The sequence below is a fragment of the Hippopotamus amphibius genome, chromosome 6 (genome assembly GCF_030028045.1).
Source record: "Hippopotamus amphibius kiboko isolate mHipAmp2 chromosome 6, mHipAmp2.hap2, whole genome shotgun sequence".
Lineage (NCBI taxonomy): Eukaryota > Metazoa > Chordata > Mammalia > Artiodactyla > Hippopotamidae > Hippopotamus > Hippopotamus amphibius.
In genome coordinates, this window is record NC_080191.1 from 7286231 (window position 1) to 7310229 (window position 23999).

Below are 23999 nucleotides of genomic sequence, written 5' to 3' on the forward strand. Positions count from 1 at the left end.
ACTGTTCTGTGCATGGTAGAATGTTTAGCCGCATCCCAGGCCCCTACCCTCTGATGCCAGTAGCAGCCCTCCCCCAAGGTGTAAGCACTAAAAATGTCTCCAAACATGGATTACAGGTCCCAGGGATGGGGCCGGAGACACGGAACCACTCTCGGCTGAGAACCGTGGCCATGGAGGGAAAAATGACTTAAAGATGACAATTAGGTATGAAATAAGCAGTGTAAGTTACAGGCTTTTATTATATTTTGGAAAGAATATATAAATAAGTTTACTCATCCACTTTAAAAGTTAAGGAACACAAAACGCGGGACTTCCCTGGCAGTCCAGTGGTTGAGACGCCACGCTTCCACTGCAGGAGACCTGTGTTCGATCCCTGGTCGGGGAACTAAGATCTCGCATGCTGTGCAGCCAAAAAAAAATAATAAATAAAATAAAAAATAAATAAGTAAGTAAAAAGGTAAAAAGGAAAAACAGAAAAGAAACACAAAACTTCCATATGCTGGGGAAACTGGACAGCTACATGTAAAAGAATGAAATTAGAACACTCCTTAACACCATACACAAAAATAAACTGAAAATGGATTAAAGACCTAAATGTAAGGCCAGACACTGTAAAACTCCTAGAGGAAAACCTAGGAAGAACACTCTTCGACATAAATCACAGCGAGATCTTTTTTGATCCACCCCCTAGAGTAATGGAAATACAAACAAAAATAAGCAAGTGGGACCTAATGAAACTTCAAAGCTTCTGCACAGCAAGGGAAACTATAAGCAAGACAAAAAGACAACCCTCAGAATGGGAGAAAATATTTGTAAACGAATCAACAGACAAAGGATTAATCTCCAAAATATATAAACAGTTCATGCAGCTCAATATCAGATAAACAAACAACCCAATCAAAAAATGGGCAGAAGACCTAAATAGGCATTTCTCCAAAGAAGACATACGGATGGCCAAGAGGCACATGAAAAGCTGCTCCACATCACTCATTATTAGAGAAATGCAAATCAAAACGACAATGAGGTATCACCTCACACTGGTTAGAATGGGTATCGTCAGACAATCTACACACAGTAAATGCTGGAGAGGGTGTGGAGAAAAGGGAACGCTCTTGCATTGTTGATGGGAAAGTAAATTGATACAGCCACTATGGAGAACAGTATGGAGGGTCCTTGCAAAACTAAAAATAGAGTTCCCATATGACCCAGCAATCCCACTGCTGGGCATATACTCAGAGAACACCATAATTCAAAAAGACACATGCACTCCAATGTTCATTGCAGCACTATTTACAACAGCCAGGACATGGAAGCAACCTAAATGTCCATCAACAGATGAATGGATAAAAAAGATGTTGTGCATATATACAGTGGAATACTACTCAGCTGTAAAAAGCAATGAAACTGGGACATTTGTAGAGACATGGACGGACCTAGAGACTGTCATACAGAGTGAAGTGAGTCAGAAAGAAAAACAATATCATATATTAACACATATATGTGGACTATAAAAAAAATGGTACAAATCAACCTGTTTGCAAGGCAGAAATAGACACAGATGTAGAGAACAAACATATGGACACCAAGTGGGGAAAGCGTGGAGGGTTGGGGGGGAATGAATTGGGAGATTGGGATACCAAATTGTACACTCTAAATATCTGCAGTTTATTGTCTGTTAACTGTATCTCAAAGTTCTTAAAAAAAAAAAACTCTTCCATAAGCATATCAGTAAGTACAATAGAGGTATATTCCTATTCTTTATTATAGAAGAGTTAAGGGAAAGATGTAAAAATATAAAAGAAGAGTGAGGGAAGAAAGAAATATGGGATATTGAGGAAGAGTGGGGGTGAAAACGAAGTGACAATTATATACACATCAGAAAGAGAAACTATTAAGCTAGAACTAACAAGTTGCTAGCCCTGAGGAGTCTGGGTGGTTTTTCATTCCTGTTGAACCATATTTCAGTCAATCAACAGTGAATATTTATTGATCTGGATGCTTCCTCTAAAGCCCAGGTAGGTAATTTTATTCCCAGAACTCGAGTGCCTGCAGGCATTTAACCCTCCTGGCCGGTGGCCTCTGCCGTGACCTCACTGGGAGGAAGGGGGCTGGGTCAGCGGGTCTCCTTCAGAGACTCTCCTCTCCCCGCCTCCCCCCACCCCATCCTTCTAGGAGCTTCTACAAGGTGACCGCTCTGGGTTAGGGTCAGCTCAGTCCCTGAGGCAGGAGGGAAGCAGTCTGGGTTGATTGCCCGGCTCAGATCTTGGGCGCCTTGGGAGTTGGAAAAGGGGACAATTGCTGTGGAAGATTTTCCAGAGGAGGGGCAAGACTAGGCTTAGGCTTTAAGAATGTTTACCAAGATCACCTGGAAAAACAAGGTCAAGAATAAAGAGAAGCAGGTGCACTTGCCTCATCAGGAACCACTCACTGTTTCCTGCGCGGCTAGATGCTTAACATCCCCTGTGCGGGGGCAGGAGGTCGTGCTGCGGCCCCAGTCCCATCAGCACGTTACGTGTTCTGAGACGTCCAGAGGTAAAGAGATTTTGGGTGGTCTCATTGTTTCCAAAGGACCAGTCTCCCAGAACGCTTGTTAGCATAACCTAATAGCTTGTTACTGAATCGGGGTTCCATGGAACAGAGTTTGGGAAGGTGGTTTGGGGGATGTTGGTAAAGTCTGCATGTGTTTCACCAGCTCTGATTAACTTAAATCCTGCCTCCCGCAGACAGGCCTTCCCAGCTCCGATGCTTTCCTCTGTCCCATTCAAAGAGTCACACAGACTCATTTGCCATTTCTCAGTTCCCCCAAAGTACACACCACTGCGTGCTTGTCTGTCGTTGTCTCCTCCGTTGGTTTGCAAATTCTATGAGGATATTTGTTTCTCTCTTTTTTTTAAATTGAAATATAGTTGATTTACAATATTGCGTTAGTTTCAGGTGTACGGCAAAGTGATTCGTTTTATATATATATACACACACACACATAAAAAGAATATATAAACAGAATATGTATAAATGTATATATTCTTTTTCAGGTTATTTTCCTTTATAGGTTATTACAGATCTTGAATATAGTTCCCCGTGCTATGCAGTAGGTCCCTGTTGTTTATCTGTTGTGTATATAGCAGTGTGTATCTGTTCATCCCAGACTCCTAACTTATCCTTCCTCCCCATCCCATCTGGTAACTATAAGTTTGTTTTCTATGTCTGTGAGTCTGTTTCTGTTTCATAAATAAGTTCTTTTTTATCTTTTTTTAGAGTCCACATGTAAGTGATACATACGATAGTTGTCTTTAAGTAAGTCTGACTTACTTCACTTAGTATGAATGTAGGTCTAGATTTGTTTCTCTTGTTCACTGAGTTCCCAGCACCCGGAACAGGGCTGGCCGCTCAGGGAGCACCCCCTGAATGTTTACTCAGGAATCCGTGTTGATGAAACTGTCCCAACCGTCACATCGCTGCTCATGCTTCCACATTTTCTTCTCCTTTCTTATAGGATTAAACACATTGAATTAAATGATGACTGTTCAGTCTAGCCTTCACCCTAACTCTGTGGCTTCAGACCTGTTTGAGGTGCTAGGTTGCCCCCACCCCGTCCAGCTCCTCGAGGAGTTGACCCAGTCACCAGCTACTTGATGTGATTTCTCTGTTGCGTTTGGCACTATCCGCTTCTTTCTTTCTGAAACATTCTCTTCTCCTAGTTCTGAGACCCTTTCTGCTGATTTTCCTCCAGCCTTCCAGACTCTCCAGCGCCTGAATTTTTCTTATTGTTGCTTTAAATGTTGGTAAAAGTGCAACATTCAGGGTCCAATGTGTAACTTACCATGTTCCCAACTGCTGCATTTCCCAGTCTCCTGGCAAGCGGGCGCTCTCAGGTGAGGAACCCAGTCGCTCAGGGAAGAGGTCAGCATTGTCTTTTGTGACTGTGGTATCCTTAAGGGTCATGCTAAAATTCTGACGTCTTTAAGGGCTCTAGACTCTCAAGATGTGCAGCGTGATGTTAATCCTGAAACCTGACAGGGAGAGAGAGAGATGCTCAGGTCACTGTGCAGGAGTGGGGGACGCTTTAACAAGATCAGAATGCTTTGGAAAGAAATAGGATTGGAGCGGACCTTGGGAGCTCTCACATTCAAGACTGACCTTAAACGCCTGAGCCCAGGGAGTTGATTCGCCCACCGGCCACCATGACTGCCAGAGAGAGTTAGGATAATAGCATGTGTTGCACGAGCCTGGGGGAGTGTTAAGCTTCCCTGTGGAAAGTCTCTGTGCATGTAGTTTTGGATCTGAGATAAAGGATCGCTTTCCTAGAATTCTCTCCTGTTCAGAGTTGCTGAAGAGGAGTGATGTCTGGCACCGCCTGATGCACTAGATGTCTCAAGGTTTCTTTTCTCCCTCTGTGTCTTGACTGCTTGATGAAGGTCTACTAAGTATGCTTTTGTTGTATACACCGTGGACATGCTGAGTGAACTGTGACATTAAGTGCCCTCTAGGAAGCTGCTTTGGGCTTTTAAAGATGACTGGCTACTGCAGGAACTGCCAATTCTAAGGCTCATGAAATCCCTTGATGGCTTTAAGCTTCAAATGACGGTATTCATTGCAGGACACGCCACGCAATAAATGTTCGCTTAGAAAGTGTCTATAATCCAGTTTGTTTTCCAGTTCAGTGGTTATCCCACAGTGCTTGTTTGCTCCGAATTATTGCCTTTTCCCTTTATTTGGGAAGACTGCCATTGGAAAGGGAAAGCTAAAATATCGCCCTGAAAATAGTAGCCAATTTCTTGTCTTGAGTTAACCTTCAACTTGATTTTGAGTTCAATGGGACATTTGCTTCAAATTCTGAATAGTGTTTCTGGTTAAATTAAGTTTTTTTTTTTTTTTTTTTTTTGAGAAAACAACATATGGAATTTTGGATGATAACTTTGAACATAGGTCACGTTGAGATCACCAGGAGGACCCTGGACAATAGCATCCTTCTCAGTTATTTTTCTGAACAATTTGAGAAATTAAGCAAAGGCGTGGAAGATGTTGGCCAAAATATTTTATGGCTGATAGAGCCTATTTTAGAAGTTACAGCTGTGTGTGAGAGCTAACTGGGCATGCTGACCAAACCCCCAAATTGGTCAAATTTACCCAAGCAGCCCAGACAGCCTCCTAAGTTCCAAAAGAACACATCTTGGGGAGGGGTAGGATGCATACCTGAGGAGGAGGTGCAGGGCCAAGCCAAGAATGTCCATTTAACCTTCCCCAACTCACCAGTCATTAAACTACTCTACCTCCCGGGCAGGTGAGTAAAGGTGTGCTTGGAGGGCAGGCATTTCCTTAGAGAAAGATCTCTACTCATGCATCAAACCCGAAGTACAGAGAGGTGCTCCCGGCTGAAAGGTCAGTGTATCAGACCATCCGTGTAAAGTATTTCAGGGTAACCACTTAAGAGGGTAGTAAGACTTTACAACTTCTAAACTAGGAAAATGATTTAAAATACTTATTCCAAAAAAGAAGGCAAGAGAGGAGAGAGAAGAAAGAAAGTGTGGGACAAATAGCACAAAATAGGACAGTGAGTATAAATCCAGGAAGAAGAACAATTTGTATCCTCATACACTGTACAGTTCTGATCATAAAGGGTGGGGGGGGGGTGTGAATTAAGAGTTGAAAGTGCCATTTCTGTCTTCAAGATTGAAAGAAAAGCAATTAAACAACTTGTCAAAGGTCATCACCTAGAAAAAGTGGAGTTATTAATCAAACCCAGCCTGTCTTGACTCCGGAGTTTCAACTTACTAAAGCAACAATAATCTCCCTGCAGTTTAATTTTGTCCATGTTAACTGTCTCTTGTGCAATCACATCTTTACCACCTGGACAGATGTAGATGCCGTTTCTCAGCTCATATAATGTATATCTGACAAAATCTTTGTTTTTGATATTTTAAATGTCAATCTACAAAAGTCAAATGGGTTCAATTTAACCTTGATTGTGTTCTTAATTACTCAGTCAGTGTCTCCAGGACTATGACAGGTGGGAAAAAAATATACACATCTTTATTTCTTATCTGGCTGTAGCTTCATCAGCCATCAGAACTGCTGGGACTGGAACATCTCTTCACTTTTATCTAAGATGTTTGGTCCATTTTCTTTCTGCTACTTGGCATCCTTGTCTGCTTACGTTGTCACTTTGCAGAGCCCGTAATAAGCACTTAGTAAACGTGTCATTATATTTGGTATCTGATTGTTAGCCTTCTTAATATTATACTTAAAAGATTCAGACACCAATGGAGTGATGCTGGGGAGATTTGAACACCAAGGGTGGCAATGAGTCTAAGCGGCCTCTATTTGTGGCAGATGTGGACTGGGAAATTTGGGGTATATTTGTCTAGCACAAAGAACAAACCTTGATTATCATTATAGCCTTAGATTATAGTCTGTTGGCCAAGTGGACCTAATTTTTGACCCAAGAGCCAAAGCCATTGACTTTTCTCATAATTAATTTCCTTCCTGCTTGTCTTTACGCTAGAGATGGGTATTTCAGGTTTGTGTTTAAATCGTTCCTCTTCGCTTCAGCCCTGTTGGGAGTTGGAACGTTGCAGATCTTCCTTTGCCATCCATGTGACTGGAGAGTGAGATCGGGGTGTTCAGAGGTTGAGGCCGAGCGGGAGTCTTTCTGCTCCCTTGATCACTTATCTTAAGGCCTGAGAATCTGATAACACTTCATTTTACTTTCTGGGTAAAACTCCTGTCACTCCTCTATTGATCGGTCATAGGTAACTGAAGCTAGCTGAAAATCTGCCAAAGACAGAAACATATAACAAAACTTTATGTTTTCTGTAACATTTTTTTATGGAAGAAATATAAAAAGATCAACTCACCTTCTTGTGTTTTCTTAAAATTAATAGACTGTTTTTTACAGGCAGTTTTAGGTTTCCAGAAAAATTGTGCAGAAAGTACAGATAGTTCCCATACACTGCCCACCCCTTGCCCCAACACACACACACACACAGGCGCGCGCACACACACAGTTTCCCTAGTTTAACATCTTACATTAGTGTGGTTCCTTTTTCACAATTGAGGAACCAGTGTTGATACACTGATGTTCTTAAAGTCTGTAGTTTACAGTAGGTTCCCTCTTTGTGTTGTACATTCTCTGAGTCTTGATAAATGTGTAATATCATGTATCCACTGTGACACTGTTGTGTGGAATAGTTACCTGCCCTAAAAATCCCCTGTGTTCCACCTATTCATCCTTCCCTTCCAACCCCCGACCCCTGGCACTTTCCAAATACATGGCCACATACAAGATATAGCCCATTTACTAAGACCCAGCTTGCTAAGGTCACCCTGTTTTTTGAATTTCTGTGTTTCATAGGGTTTAAGATGTCACTCCTTGGAAGGTACATCCTTATTTTATATATCTCTGAGAAAGAGAAATTAAACAAGGCACGCGTGGCTGCACTTGACTCCAGGCATATGAAAATGAGAACAGTATGCATCTCGGAAGTGATAAAATGATACCTGGAGCACAGGACCTGCACAAGTACAGCACTTTATTGAAACTAAAACACATATTCGAAAGAACTGCACTGCGGTTCCTGTTTGGCCTCTTCTGAGGTGGTGCGGAGGGGGTTGGGGGACGGTCGGTGTGGAGGGGCGATGGAGAGAGTAAAGCAGAAGGAAGCTGAGCAACAGTGCCGGGCTAGGCACCCCCACTGCCCCCGACGGCCTGAGTCCTGGGGGTGCACAAGCCAGAGAGAAGTCTTTACTCTCTCTGTGACCCTGGGCAAGTTACTAGAACTTTCTGAGCCTCAGTTTCTGCATCTGTATGGAGTAATACTGATCCCGCCAGGTGACTCTGGCTGTATGGGACAAGCTCAGTGCCTGCATACAGTATGTGCTCAATCAATGCTGGTCTCCCTTCCTCCCTCCGTCCTTGGCGCCCCCCCCCCCGCCACCTGACTTCCTCCTGTATCTTATTTATGTCCTTCCACTTTTGTCCCCAGCACTCAGCCTGCGCTGGGTGGCCTTGCACTCATTCTTGCTGCCTCTCAAGCGCCCTGGACGCTGGAGACCTCGCATCCGTCTGGGGCTCGGCCCGCGTTCATGAGCCTCTGTAAGGAGACTGGGTGGGATTACCTAGGACAGTTTGCAGATGGCAGAGCCTCGTAAGTCTTGGCCTTGGTCTTCCCGGGGCTGCCAAGCAATTAGGCTTTAGGAACTGGTTGCTGTGGCCACTCACTGGCTTCATAACTTGATTAGATAAAGCTCAGACAAACCCAGTAAAATGATTTCTCAGGGACCTTTGAGAATTAGATTGAGATATAATTGAAGCACAGGTTTATTATTTGAAAATTGCTAAGATTCTCAGAAACACGTGTTCTGCATATTCATGAGGCCAGCAGGGCGACAGAACTGTGCCGTCGACTGCCGGGAATTCCAGGTGGCAGCGCAGTGGTCCTGCTCCCCCCAAATCTGTGTGACCTCGGGAAAGCCACGTGGCTTCCATTCTGTCATCTGTAGAATGGGGAGTAAATGCCCATCTCCCCAGATGGCCGTGCGGGGTACGTGAGGCGATGCTGGTGAGAGCCCGTGGGGCTGTGGGTGGCCGTTCAACCCTGACCATTAGTTTCCAGCTTATTCCTAGAGCCACATCAGAGCTTGTTGCCATGGTTACTGCTGGGTTGGTAAGGACTCTGACTGCCAGATTTAGCAAATAAAAATTCAGGACTCCTGGTTAAATTTGAATTTCAGATAAACAATAATTTTTATTATGAGTCTGTTCCAGACATTGCACAGCTCATACATTAGTATATCTTTCATCTAGTATTGCAGGAGACATCCTCATACTAAAAAATAATTCGAAGTTTATCTGATATTCAAATTTCACTGGGCACTGTGCATTCTACCTGGCAACCTTAATAGGGACAGAATATTACCTTATTGAAACCCAAGAAATTTCTCGGGAAATAACTGATGTTAGGATAGATCCAGAAATCTCTGGTGACCTCGTTTATTGCAAGTCAGAGAAGAGTAAACAATCTGCACATTATCCTCAGCAATTAAAAGTTACTCTGGCAAAGAAGTTGGTCCTGTGTTGGAAAAGGCAAAGGGGCAGAGTCTTCATGGCTTCCCAGGCTGAGAGAAGGAAGTGATGTTCATGTGAGGAAAAGGTTTTTTTAAGAAACAATTCCAGCATAGTGGCTCTTGTCACGTTTTTGGCCCTCAAATGTAGTTTGGGAATTGTGTATATTTCAGCATCTCAGTTTTTTTTTTTCTATCCTTTCAAAAATCACAATATATGTATTTCTCTGAGTAATAAGTCTGAATTATGAACATAAGCCTCACTATATTTCGAAGAGGGTAAGGTGAGAGAAGACATTAAATGGATGAAAATTTAGAGTAGGTATTTGTCTTCATTAGATTATAAACTTTGCTGTAAGTGTTCCGAAAGAGATTAGTCGTCTCTTAATGTTGCTTTAAAGAAAAAATTTTTCAAGTATTTAAATGGGCCCAAGGACCCTACCATCCTTAACTGATTCTTGACATGATCTGCATCTTCGTGAGTTTTCTCTTAGCTACAAGTATGCCGTCACCAGCTGTGAAATGACAAATATTCGTGGATGTCTGTGTAAGCCCTGTTCTGTGTACTGTGAGCAGCACGACAGCAGATTGGATGAGACAAAGCCCTCCCTGAGGGACTGTGTGGTCCATGTGGAAGGAAAACCAACCCAAACCACATAGAACCGAACACGTGAGAAAGAATATGAGATCCTAGGGAGGAAGGTGATTGCCTGTCACCGCTGCTGCCTGTAGTTCTTTTGCAAACATTAGTCTTATTCAGCGTTCATAACAATTTTGTGAGGGATATTTCATTATTCCTTTTTTACAGATAAAACTGAAGGCCAGGGAGGTTAAGTAATATGCCCATGTCATGGAGCTAGTAAGTGACAGAATGGGAATTCAGATCAGGTCTGTCTGACTTCAGAGTACCATTGACACAGTGTCCCTAAGAGGGGATTTAGGAGAGAGACGAATTACATCTCATGGAGGTTGGGGGTGGTCAAGAGAAACTTCATGGACAAGATCTCATTTGAGCTGAAGCTTGGAAGACAAAGTTTGGAAGTTCTGTGGAAAGGAAGGGCCTTTCTGGCCAAGAGAAGGGCTTGGCAAGGGGCCAAGGGTAGGTACACAGAGTTCTATGTAGATAGTTCCAGGAATAGCGTGTAGTTCAACTTGACCTTCGCTCAAGGAACATGGAAGAAAGAGGATGGGCCAAGCAGTAGGTCCTGGTTAAGGAGTCTCACTTCCTGTGTGGATGGTGAGGACTCAGTGAGGGTGTGGTTGGGGTTAAGCTGGCATTGGCCACAGATGGATGAGAGGAGCAGGTGACACTGGAGTCAGAGAAGCCAGATAGAAGGTCGTCAAAGGATGACGAGGACAGCCCTGCAATGGAAAGGGGATGATGGCCCTAGACACGGAAGAGGAAGGACTGACGGACTGGGGTAGCAGGCAGTGGATCGCAGAGGACACTAGTGATGTGAGCCGATGACCCGTGAGTTTGCTGTAAGTGAACATTCTTGGCAACATACACCATGGCTGTTTGTAGAGGAGCTCTAAGCCACAGTGGGGAGGTGGATGGAGTCCCCCAAAGCTGGTTGTACCCTAAAGAGTTACCACATTCCAGAGTCTGATCCCCAGATTTTTAGGCCAAGACCTTTGCTCTGTTGTTATTTTCGTCAGGTTCTGATGAACTCATACGAAGCAATCTGATGAAGCACTTAGGTATAAACATGCGCATGCAGGTAATACACTATTTCTCAGTGGCGAGAATAAGATGGAGTGAATGATCACATTTGCTGACCCACACAGTTTTGTCCTGAAGGCTGATCTACATGTGAATTCGGGTCACACTCAGGAGGTGGGCGAGTAAGTTTGCCCTGGGTGGATGTGGGGTCTGTCCCAGCTGGTGTTGGGCGTGCAGAGAGAGCGGCGTGATGGACTAGCACAGCTCCTGGAGGTGAGCACCGCCTTTCCTCCTGAAGCACCAACATGCCTTCCGGGTGGTGTTTTTCTTTCTACCATGTGCCCATTCTTGAAAGGAAGCGGGTGTCTGAGTCTTGGCCTGGAGTCCATGTGTTCTCTGTAAGGTGCTTCTTGCATATCTCTGGTCTGTGCTTTGGCATTTGTTTTTACAGTTTTACTCTGAGAAGACCATCTCACACCCTAATTCCACGTTCGTCGGGCTGTGTGTTCCACCCACACAGGTGTAGGGCACACCCCTGCCTCAGAAGGGTAACTTCCGCTCAGGAACATAGGGAAAGGCCTTGTCTTCAAGTGGAACGTTCAGACCCGAGGCTTCACAAGGTTGTCATATCCTTGTGCACATGGGAAGGGAAACCCGGTAGAATACGACCAAGGCCTTCATACTTCTTGGCTTCAAGAAATCTTTCTCTCCTTAAAAAACTTAGCAAGTAATCCTGGGAGGACCACTCTGACTGGGACCTTAGGGGAAGGGAGGTAGTAGACGTCTAAGCTTCCAGAAGCTTCTGGGAATTTGAATGACACCCCATCTCCGTCACAGCTCGGGAGCGTAAACAAGTCTCGAGGCCTGTACCCACCCTCGGTAAGTAGAAAGCACAGATGAGACCAGGTCAGAAGGCAAGGGCACTGCAGAACTTCGGGTCTGGGGCTGCTTTCTAAAGGAGGGCATTTGCCGTGCGTCTTGAGGGGCACTAGGATTTGGGTCCGAGCAGTGAGTGGAGTCAGTGTGTGAAGGGATGGAGGGAGGAGAGGGGTAGGGGCCCCTGAGTGTCTGCTCTCAGCCAGATCCTTTGCAACATGTTGATAAATTCCTGCTTAACGTGGATGTTGCTGATGTCACGTCCTGCAGGGGCCTGGCAGCCGGCGCGTCCACCATCTCTCCCCTGCGATGCCCTGACCTGGCAGAGAAGGCGCCAAGTACTGGTTCATTTGACTAAGGTCAGAGACGTCACCCAAAGGCAGTGACTGTTAAAGAGCAGTCACCTGGCGCGTCTGCACCTGTGCTGGGCACTGACACAGGAGCCTCAGCACAGCCTATGCGGTGGGCACTGTCTCCACTGTGGCCATCAGGATGCTGAGCGAGGGGGAGATGCAGTTCCCCAAAGTCACTCTGAGAAGGGCTGGGCTCAGAGGTCCAACCTCTGCGGCCTGAATCCTCTGTGGCCTGGACTTTACCTGGTGACAGTAGGGACAATGGAACAGCGCCAGCTTTTGAGAATTTCTTACTACTCCATGTGGCGAGCAGAGGAGAGCAGAGACGTGAATTCCTTCGCACTCTGGGGACTTTAGACCTTGTAATCGCTTAATAGAGTGGCATTGAAATGTAAGGTATTTTCAAATTGTATTGTAACCTTCATCTCTCAGAAATTTCAAAAACGGAAATCCCCGTGCGGGCTTAGTCTGCATTTTGTACATGGGTCTATACTGAGGGTTTCAGTCTTTGTCTCTCCGTGGTTCCCCCCGGAGACATGGCAGTGAGTGGTTGAGGCGGGACTGAGGTATCTGGGGGCTGCCTTTGACCCTGGACTTACTCTTCTGTGTAAGGGGGAGCTTGCTTCCTTTCACTTTCTTTTTATGAAGCATTTAGGTACATGTAAGAGTAAGGAGACTGGAGTAAGCATTTCCCATATTCACAGCACTTGGATTTAAATACTGTAAATACTTCATTATACTGGCAGTTAGTGAATTCTTTTTTTAAAAAAAAATATTTATTTGGTTGGCTGGGTCTCAGTTGTGGCAGGCAGGCTCCTTAGTTGCAGCTCGCCAGCTCCTTAGTTGTGGCATGTGAACTCTTAGTTGCAGCATGCATGTGGGATCTAGTGGCATGGAGACTTACCTACTGCGCCACCAGGGAAGTCCCCAGAATTCTTACTAATTGATTAATTGCTGAAAATGTATAAAGCAAATCGCAGATATTTTATGTCATGAATTACCACCCCAAATTATCATGACGTATGTTTTAAAGAGAATAAGAACATCTAAAAACAACCACAGGGACTTCCCTGGTGGTGCAGTGGTTAAGAATCTGCCTGCCAATGCAGGGGACATGGGTTCGATCCCTGGTCCAGGAAGATCCCACATGCTGTGGAGCAGCTAAGCCCATATGCCACAACTACTGAGCCCACTCGCTGCAACTACTAAAGCCTGCACGCCTAGAGCCTGTGCTTCTCAACAAGAGAGGCCACTGCAATGAAAAGCCCGTGTACAACAATGAAGAGTAGCCCCCGCCCTCCACAACTAGAGAGAGCCCACACGCAGCAATGAAGACCCAACACGGCCAATACATAAATTAATTAATTAATTAATTTTTAAAAAACTCACAATATTGTTAGCACAGCTATCAAAGTTAGCAGGTTTTTTTTAGGATCGTGTAATACTGTCTATATTTAGATTTCTCCAATTGTTTCCAAACTGTCTTTTTTTTTTTTTTAAACATTTGGAGTGTTAAGTTCAGGTTTAAATAGGGTCCATACGTTGCATTGGTTGTTTTGTCTTTTAAGTCTTCCTTAGCTTAGAACACCCCTACCCTGTAGAGCATCCCACCTGTTCATGTGGGAGTGCTCACTGGAGTAGGGTTTAACCTGCTCCTCCCTCCCTGAATGATAAACTAGGCATTAGATGTAGATGCTGGGTGGATCCAGGTTCATATTGGTCCACAAGAACAATTCCTGTGCTGCTGCCTTACCTCCGAGTGGGTGATGTGCCCTGGACAGGAAAGACGGTGGGGAAGCGGACTTTAGAGAACAAAATCTGGGTGCCGGTGGTGCTTGCTTGCCACTCCCGAGCTGCGGCTGCCTCCAGGCACGGTGATGCCCGATTTCTCATCTTGCTGAGGGCTGGATGGGGTGGGAGCCTGACCGGTGACTCTCACTGGTGACAAGTGAGTGGGAAGGTGTTTTCGAGGAGAATGATTGGCAGGTTCTGGGAGAGAAATAAAAGTGGCTGCAGAGATGGGGAATGGGGATGGGGGCGGGGGAGAGTGCTAACAGAGGAGGGATGGTCCAAGGCAGGGGCAGAGCCAGGCCAGGGCAGGGCAGGACAGAACTGTTCCCCTTACATCTCCTCTGAGCCAAGATGTTGGCCCTGCACTAGGCTCACGTGTCCCAGCCCAAGCCTGGTTCCTCCACCGCCTGCTGTTCCCTCCTGGTGCTTCCCAACTCGTCCAATAGCAGGTCCACCCCCAGCTGTTCAGGGTGAACATCTCAGAATCACCCCTCAACCTTCTTTTCTACCACATCCAGCCCAACAGCCAGTCCTGTCCTCCCCCCACCTTCAGCACCACCCTGAACCCTACTCCTCTTCCACACGACTACCGCCACCAAGCCCATGTCCCCTCCCCCCTGGCTGGTCACAGTAGCCCTCTCCCTGTAGCCGGCTTCACCCAAGCCTGCTGACTGTATTCTCTACACAGCAGCCAAAGCCACCCTCTCAGTGGGTCCCTAGTTCTTGGCACTGGAAACACATCCATGAACAAAACAAGTCCCATACCTAGGAACGGTCCCCTCCTAGCAGGTCACATTTCAGTTAGACCACAGCAGTTTCATGCTAAACTTCAGAGACTTCTGGAAGGCCTTCCTTGGGCCATCTATGAAAGATCAGCCCTCCTCCCAAACCCTGTCCCCCAGCCTTTCCCCTTCCTGTCGTCCTCACAGCACTTACAGCCATCCAGCTACCACATTATACATCTCTGTGCTGTTTGCTCCTTTACTGCCTGTCCCCTACTGCCAGGTGTTTGCTCATGGCCACGTCCAGGCCCCTGCACTGGCGCTGGGCATCCGGTGGACTCGGCGTTGATATTTGATCACTGGATGTAAAAGGACACTGACATGCCCGGTACTGGGTGATCATATGGCACAGGTGTCAGGGCTCAGTGATTTCTCAGCTGCTTTCTTGGAAGTGAATTTTGAGAAGCCAGAATATTGGGGCACCAGAGTGACGGGGTGGGGGTGGGGTTCTGGACCCTTCCTTTCTCTCTTCTCCCACCTCAGGGTTTTGATTGAGGACTGGAAGCACAGGGTTTCAACCTGACTTTTATAACCATCGCTCAGGACAGTCATATTTCTTGATGTTTTTTGCCTGTTTCTGAAGGTGTCACCCAATAATTTCCACGTGGTGGAAAGCTGCTTTGCCGTTCCTGACATTGCTCACTCTGTGTTCGTACTGTAAACGCCTGCAGCATTTATATCGGTGGCTTTCACTCCAGCTCTACCTCAGCACCAGTTGCCCAGTCCCTCTCCTTCACTGCAGGATGTAAGTGGGGGAGGGAGCAGGGCTTCACCCCCTTTCAGGCAAATGTATTCATGGCCCCTCCTCGCCCTGACCTGCCATCTCAAGGCTTTGGGAGAAAGGTTACAATGTGGCAACATTAACTCTAGGATTTGAGCTCCAAGAACATAGCAGGGCAAGTCCATTCCCTCCAAGCCCCGCCAAGGGCAAAGCCTGCCTAGAAACAGGCACTTCCACAGGGCTGGGAGGACATGATGGAGATGCCACGTGGTCCAGAGGAATTGGCTTCTTTGGCTGCCAGCTCATAGCAGATCCACCTCTATCAGAGATGTCCTCCAGGGCTTCCCAAACTTTCCTTCATTCTAAGGAGCCTTTTTAGACATTCTTGTTCTAATCATCCTGCGAAACGTGAACAGCACTATAGATATACTGTGTATCTGTTAATGGGCTTCTTGCTACAGCATCTTTCAGTGACCTGGGCACCTACATGGGAAAAGCAGGTGCTTGGATGACTGGGATGTGGATTGAAATGTTGCAAGTACCGCTGGGCCCCTAGTTTGGTGTCATGGAAAGAAAGTACTGAAATCTGGTTATAGCAATAAGGTATATGCTGGAGAATTAACTAGAAATAATTCAACATAAAATACAAGTAAGTGCCCAACTGTGTGGAGTACAGGTAGAGGCAGGAAGGTAAGAAGACCTGTGTCTGTGGCCTCGGACCTGAGGTTTCCTGGAAATATGGGCACGCATTAAGCCTAGAAGGATGGGTAAGGCGAGGTAGGAAAGACAGATGTGGGGGAAGAGAGGGGAAGTGATGAGCATGGTGCGTGGGGTAGAGCTGGGTGGGGAAGAACGGACTTCACCCGAGTTTGGAGCTGGTTATGGGGCTGTGAGTGGGGAGGCAGGGCTGGGCGGCTCCACCGTAGACCTGAGTGGTGGACGGGGACGGTCGGCAGCTGGTCTTGGATCAGAAATCCCAGGTTCTGTCTCGAGCGCTGTAATGTGAAAGCGTGTTTGTCTCTTGAACTCCATCCCATTTACAGCGTCTCCGTGGGCTCCCTCAGGGCTGGCGAGGCAAAAGCTGGCCCCCAACCTCCCTGTTGACTCAGCTGCCCCTAACTGTTCAAGTTCATGTTTTTATTCCCACTCCTGAACACGGCCCAGAGAGCGCAGAAGCCAAGGCCAGGCGGGGCATGTTCCTGCACAGGGGGCGTGGGAGGGGGCGGTCTCACGTCAAACCCCAGAAACGTCCTTGTTTTTTGCATTTTGGAAGCTTTTGAGGCTGAGGTTTCATTTTTAACCTAAATTATTATAATCTAAATTATAAAAAAAGAAACTATTGTAAGTACATAATTATACATACTTATAGGTTGCATATAATTATGTGTGTGATGATATAATTATTAAAATTAGATAAAGTTAATTAAAAATACCATTTTCCTTGATTGCTTCTCCCCCACATCTCCGACGCAGGCGATTCTGGCTGTTGGCGTGTGTTTGTACAATGAACTGTGATCAACAGTCTGGATTTCGAGGTCTTTTCTGCAGGAACTTTGCCCTGTCTTATTAGAATTCTCGGCACTTCTTCCGGAAAGGGCTGCAGACAGGGGAGAGATGACATTCGTGGCAGGTGCAAGAGGAAGCTGGGGAAGGAGGAGGGAGCCCTCACCCCTCCATCCCCCTGGGTCCCAGAAGGATTCAGCTGTGGTTTGGAGGACTGTTGGGGTCCAGGGCGCGTGCCGACCCCTGGGATCCAGTGTAGAAGGAGCCTGGTCTCACAGCATCTGGACTCAGGGCTGAGGACAGGGAGGTCTGGGGGTGACAGCAGGGCCACCCGGAAGTGGGCACTCGCCCGTGTGCTGCTCATTTTTTCCTGGCTGCTCCGTGTCCCTTCATTGTTTCTTCTGTCATCGTTGCTGTACTATCCTTGCTGGTCATAGTATTCAGGAGGAGAAAGGCACTGGCTCTCGGGCGGGCAAGCGTTAAATGCTTTAATCACTTCAGCATGTTTAATCTTCACAGCAGCCTTTGCGTTGGGCATCTTCATTTTACAGAGAAGGGCTGCCCAAGGTCAAAGGTGTGATCCTTCTACTCTGAACTTCCTCTGATCTCTTCTCTCCCTAGATGCTCGGTCTTTTCCTTCGTCATGTAATCATTGCTTTTAGTGTCCTTGTGGACCCTAAATCCTCCATCTGGGTTCAGGGCCCAGCACATCTGCTTCGTAGTGGTGGGAGCTGGACTGGCTGCCTGGCCTCAGTGTTTCCATGTCCCCAGCTGTGAAATGGGGACAGTGACACGTCAGTGAACTCAGTGAATGTTAATTGCTATCATTTTCCTCCATTTTTACAAATATGAACCAGGTGTCTCTCCCCCTCAAACCCACTTTCCCTTTTGTCCATCTACTTCTTTTTTCCTAGCTGTAACTGGGCTGCACAGCACAACGGCAGATAGCACAAAAGCAAATCTGTCCCTCAGACTGTGTGCCCTTACAGCCCTCTGGGTTTGGTCCTCCCATCAGCCCCTGAAATCGGAGGCAGCAAATTGGGATTTTACAGCGACGGTCCCTTCCTGTGATCCACGCCCTTCTCTGGCCATTACCTTGAATAACTGGCAGCCGGCCCCAGCCGTCTCCACCCGTCTCCAAGAGGAGTTTGCCAAACTGGCGGCAGCAACTGGCCGGAGCCAGGCGTGGCCCCAAACCGCAGGATTCAGAGGTGGCTGAGCTTTGGAAAGACGCCTGTGCTGGGCCCCTGCCAGCATCTCTGCCACCCTGCCCTCAGGCAGTAGCCGCAGTAAAAATAATGACTGCAAAGTTTAACAAACTGGACGTTTTTAAACGGGACGAAATTGCTGCATCATACTGGAGAAACCTTGGCCTCCAGTCTTGTCTGTTATGACTGTTCGACAGCCACTGGGGCCCTACTGGCTCAGTCCACACCTCTGGTGAGAATGGGGTGACCAGGGTGTCCCCTCCCTCCTAGGAGGCCCAGGAATTAACGTGCAGGTTGAGATCGCAGTAGGCGGAAGGACCGTGATGATATTTATTAGGTGTCAGCTCCTATCAGGGCCTTGGGAAGGGAGGGCAGGGAGGGGAGGGAGGACAGAGGAGCTGGTTTCAGTGATGAAGTGATGCGGCCCTGGGGACCAGAGGTCCTCCCTCTTGAACTAGGTTTTCACATCTGTGTGAGGCAGCCCCTCCCTTTCTCTCCTGTATCCCCTGCATCTACTCCAGCTTCTGCTTTGAACAAATACTGGCATTTCCATTTAGATCTTTTTGGAAGGCAATTTGGAAATACACATAAAATTTTAAAGTATGCATACTCTTAAATACATAATTCTACTTTTTGGTATACCTATGTTGGAGACATACTTTAACAATATTTTTTAAGCATTGCGTTTTCAAAGATGTTGAATACAGTATTTGTAACAATAAAAAACAAGGGGAAAAGTTGCTCATCGATGGCAGAATGAGAATAAACCACGGTATATCCGTAGCAGGAACTGCCGTGCAGCCAGTTACCCCTCATGAAATTGCCATGCTGGCTATTTTTGACCTAAAAAATGGCAGTTTCGTATATTGAACAAAGAATGAGAGAGATCTCTGTGCCTCTGTTTCTTCATCTTTAAAATGGGGTTGATCACAGTGCCTCTACAGGGTTAATGTGAAGATTTAATGCAATACTGTATGGCCTTGGAACAGTGCCCAGCCCCTGGCCAGAGCCCGATAAATATTTGCTGATACTTCTGTATGTCTCTATTAACATGGAAAGAGCCCAAAATATGCCATTTGGAGAAAATAACTATATGTATTTGTTTACAGAGGTCGATAACGTGTGACCCCATTCGTTGGAAAAACGTGTGTGTGTGTGTAGACCCCTAAGAACAGGAGCAGAAGGCCACCCTCCAAGCCGTAGCTAATGGTTAACACTGCAGAAGGGAGTGGGATTGTTGCAGGGAGGTGGCGGGAGGAAGTGCCCCTCGGGGTTCAACCAGAGGAGCAGAGCTGCTGGCAGGTGCACACCTGCCAAGGGAGTGCTCCTCAGTCATCTGTGGGGGCTGGTCTGGCCGCCCCGGAGGGCTGCCGTCTCTGCAGCTCCTGCTGGAGCCGGAAGTGCCAGAGTGAGCAGCCAGGAAGGGGTGATGAATGTAAATGGGGGGAATCAGGAGGTCAGGACCCCCGAGCACGATGTGCAGCCCTACGTGGTCAGACCGGAACCTGCCTGGGTTCTTACCGCACCTGGCATGGGTGGTGTGGATGTGTGGGTGGCGTGGGTCCTGCAGACACCAGGCCCTCCTGGGAGCAGACACAGCCAGGCCCAGGAGCTGGAGGGGGTGGGGATGGAGGAGCAGTTGCAGGTCCAGCTGCTGCTTCACACCGACTGGGGAGGAGGTGAGTCAACGTGTCAGCCACGATATGTGTGACCTGCAAAACCTGCCGAACCTCCCAAGAGGGTGCCTTGTGGTCCCTTACCTGAAGCAAACAAGAAAGAGGACTCTGACGGGCACGCTGCAGGGCCATCAAGGGGAATTACACATTGTCCTCTAAATGCTTCTGGCTTAATTGAACTATTTTACAGTGTGACTATAAATGTAAACATTTCTTGTGAATTAAAAAAAAAAAAGTTTGGTGGGAAGAAAAGAAGGAAAAAAGGGAACAAAAACTCTTTTACCCAGTTCTGTTGTGGAGCTCACAGCCCGTTGAGATGAGAAATCTGGCCTCTCCCCACTGTCGCCACCTGGTCCTGCCGCCATCACCTCTCACTGGGCTCTGCAGTCACCCCCCCCCACGGGCCTCCCTGCTTCTCATCTGTTCCCACTTCAACCAGAGTGATCTTTTCAAAATGCAAATTAGGTGCTGCTGTGGCCTCTTTATAAATGCTCCAGTGACTTCTCATTGCCTTTATTGTGAAATCATAAATCATAACTGCCTACTCGGGTGCAGAAGTCGTTGTAACACCCTGCCTGTCTCTCTCTCTCCCCACCCCTTCCCTCTTCCCCTCCGCCGTCGCAGAGCCAGGCCTGCTGTAGGATTACCTACCGTGTGTGTGATAGTAGCAGGAAGCTGGCTACTTACTGACCCCCTACTAGGTGCAACATCATGCTAGGTGCCTTGACTGCATGGTATAATTTAATACCCACAGCATCTCTGGAAGCTTTTCTATCTTTATTCACAGACAAGGATGCTGAGACTTAGGGGACGTTGAGAAACAGACCGAACGTCTTACCGCCACTGAGTGGCACCCACAGGACCGGAGCCTAGCTGGGTCTGGCCCCCAAATCCTCAAGCATGGTATTCAGCAGCTGTCCTTCCTGTGAAAAGCCTCGCTCTCCTGGTCACACCCTCTTGAGGGCGTGACTGTCTTCCCTCTGGGCTGCGGGCTGCAGGAGGGGAGGATCCCGGGAGCACCCGTGGGTTTGCTGCTACACCTCCACCCCCTTGCATCCTGCTTGCACACGTCAGGTCTCCAAACAGCGTTGGTTGGAAGCGTAGATGTGCCGGCACGGTGCTGGGTTCTGGAGTGACGGCTGGGGTTAGGGTGAAACGAGCAAGGCGGCCTCTGCCTGGTGGGGCCTGCGGTCTGTAATGGAGGAGGGGTGTGCTCAAATCACTGTGTCACAAGCTGTGATAAGTGCCGTGAAGGGCGCTGGGAATAGTGGAAGCGGGGCCAGCCTGCGCCGGGCAGCGAGCAGCAGGGCACAGAGGGGCGTTCGGGGGTGTTTGCAGGATGAGTCACCGGGAACCGTTCCGCGCGCTCGCTGCCTCCGTGCGCCTCTGCTTTGGGCTCGTCCGGGCTCTGTGACCAGTAGTGGCATAGGTTGGTCCTGCCCACTTGTCTCTTGGGAGAAGTCAGTGCAGCAGTAGAAGCATCTCTCTACCCAGTGGGAACTGTCCCACCGGCCGGGCTGCCCTGAGCCCCTCCCTTCCCTCATGGCCACCCCTAGGTCCCACCGGCGTGGCTGCCCCGGGGAGAGTGCCTGGGGGCTCGGCGTTTTCCCAGCCTCTAGGAACAGGCTTCACTTTTCACTGTCCAGGAAGGGGTGTACTTTGGTTTGTTTCTGGTGACACTGGTGGGTGCTGAAGCCTGGGTTTGTTGGGGGCTTGGCACGTGCTCTGCACGGAGCGCCTGTTAAGTGTTAGGCCTGTGACTTCTCACAAAAGCCTGAGGCCACCCCTTCAACGATTAGGAGGCTGAGGTGTTGCACAGTTCACCTGTCCAAAGCCCCACTGTGCTCATGCTTAGAAACTAGACTGTAGTGCCTTCTAGAGGGTTCTGGCTCTAGTACCTAAGCACCGGTCTCCAGCCTCAAGGAGGGAGGTTTCCAAGAGCAGCCACTCAAGCCTTTCACATGTGAAGCGTGGCTAGAGTTGAGACCACACCTGCTGGGCTCTGTGTGTGTGTGTGTGTGTGTGTGTGTGTGTGTGTGTAGGGGCAGGTGATGAGTGAGTCCTCTGCCTAACATGTACCCCACTAAATGGGGATAGAAAGGGGCGTGTCCTTCACAGAGGGCTCACCCACCCACCTGCTGAACATGCTTAGCTCTAAAATTCCATCTTGAAGCTGCTCTATAGCTGTCGTTTTAGTCACCAAGGTTCAGCTGTTTTTCTGGACAATTTCCACCATAAAGGCTTGTCCTGAGGCCATCGGGTTGGGAATTAGTGACCTAGATTAGAGGTACCACTGAAGCACAAAGGCAAGTTGGTCATTGTTGCCCAGAAGAAAACTTTCCTATTTCACAAGCTCCGACAAGAATGGTTTAATAGTTTCATTGATGCCCACAAGGTAATGGTCCTAATTCATCCTTGCCCTTCAGGTGCTGGGATTTCAGTGCCATGCCCCGTTATTCCTGGCGCACTGCACTGCTGTCAGTGGGAGAGAAAAATTGGGTATTTAGTGTTCTTTGTTGGAGTTCATTAGTATCCAAATTAGTCATTTTCCAAGACGTTAAGAATTCTGTGCCTCACCTCACGCTGCCTTTCAGAGCTCTGTAAACACAAGGGCACGGGCTCTTGATGGATTCAGACTTTCTGATTTATTTTTCCCCAAGGTGCTTAATCAAGGAATGCAAGTCATTTGCCTTCTCGAAGTTTCCCCTCCTCCCCTGGAGACTTGTGGAGTTTTCTGGATTTTTTCTTTCCTCTTCGAAATCCTTTCAAGGACTGAGTCTGGGCTGAAATGATCCGGAACCTGACCCCTGGAAGCTGTTCTCCGCCCCGGCCAGGAGGGCAGAGCCTTGCTGCCGCCTGGTCCGGCGGACCGGACGCCTGCTCACAGTGGGTGCGTGACATAAAGGTCTGTCTGTTGTGGTGGTTTGTTCCAGAGCTGGTGATGCTGCTGGAGTGGTGGTCGGGCACAGAGTGCGTCATCCACACGGACCCCCGGGCCTACCCCAAGTACGGGAAGGAAAACGCCATCGTCGTTCTGAACCACAAGTTTGAGATCGACTTTCTCTGTGGTTGGAGCCTGGCCGAGCGCTTCGGGGTCTTAGGGGTAAGTCGACGCACGCTTCCTGCCTCCCACACCCCCCTGTGTCAACCCTGTAAGTCACCCTTTTGCTCTCGGGCCTTGAGAATCTGTAGCAGCGTTAACAGGCTTGTGGAAATGTCCTTAACCAGCTGCTTTTCCTTCTTGCTTAGGATCAGGATGAACACCTGCTTATGAGTAAGGATCATATTTATTCAGCAGCTACGACGTGATGGGCATTTTACATACAATTAGTTTAATCCTTACAGAAACATTTGGGAGTCGGGAACTTACACCCGCCCTTTTTTATTTTTTATTTATTTTTAAAAGATTTGTATTTATTTTTCGGTTGCATTGGGTCTTCCATTGCTGCGTGCAGGCTTTCTCTAGTTGCGACAAGTGGGGGCTATTCTTCGTTGTGGTGAGAGGGCTTGTCATTGTGGTGGCTTCTATTATTGCAGAGCACGGGCTCTAAGCACACAGGTTTCAGTAGTTGCGGCACAAGGGCTTAGTTGCTCCGAGGCATGTGGGATCTTCCCAGACCGGGGATTGAACCTATGTCCCCTGCATTGGCAGGCGGATTCTTAACCACTGCTCCTCCAGGGAAGTTCTCACCTGCCCTTTTTTTAAAGCTGCGGTTAAATACCCTGCTCAGGGTCACATAGCTGTTAGGTAGATTTGAATTTGAACTCATCCAGCTTCCTATTCTTAATCTCAATGCTCTGCTGCCTCCCTGGCTAATGGGCACAGTTCACCTCTGAATGTTCATCCTCATGGGCATGAGAAAGCTGAATGATGCCTAAGGGGGAGTGTTTGACCTGCAGAATTCAGAATAAATACGAAATTCAGTTCTTCTCCAATTGGTTTGACTTCTTGCATGCCTGTGGAGCTGGGTTTCCCCAGTTAATAAGCTCTGTCATGGTTGACACATGGAGGTGTGATGGTTGAGCCCGGAGCAGGTACCTGGGTCCTTGGGCTCAGGTATCCCCACAGGTATCACGGTGTAGACCGGCCCAGGGCTGGGAAAGGCGGAGAGCGCTTGCACAAGAACTTGAGGATCCTGTGTTGTACCCAAGAACAATCCCCCGCCGACAGACAGGGGTTGCGCACATGGCACTTCCTTTTGGTGGCCCATGTAGACAAAATCACAGTATGTAGGAGGCAGGAGTTTGAAGACCCTGCAGAGTAGATGTGACAAGAGTCCTGGGTCGGATTCCCCAGGGATAGTCCCAGTGTGTCCAATTCCCGCCGTGCCTGTGAGTCTCAGAGTCGGTGAGGGAACTTTGGGTC

At 47.9% G+C, this 23999-nt stretch overlaps 1 protein-coding gene across 1 annotated transcript in view; it reads left to right on the plus strand.

Annotated features, from left to right (window-relative positions):
* AGPAT4 (1-acylglycerol-3-phosphate O-acyltransferase 4) overlaps positions 1-23999 on the plus strand; it is a 111981-nt gene that overhangs the window by 61523 nt on the left and 26459 nt on the right. The window contains exon 3 of the mRNA XM_057738877.1: positions 22567-22736. Coding sequence (XP_057594860.1) covers positions 22567-22736 — 170 coding nt within the window. The remainder of the gene's footprint in view (positions 1-22566; positions 22737-23999) is intronic.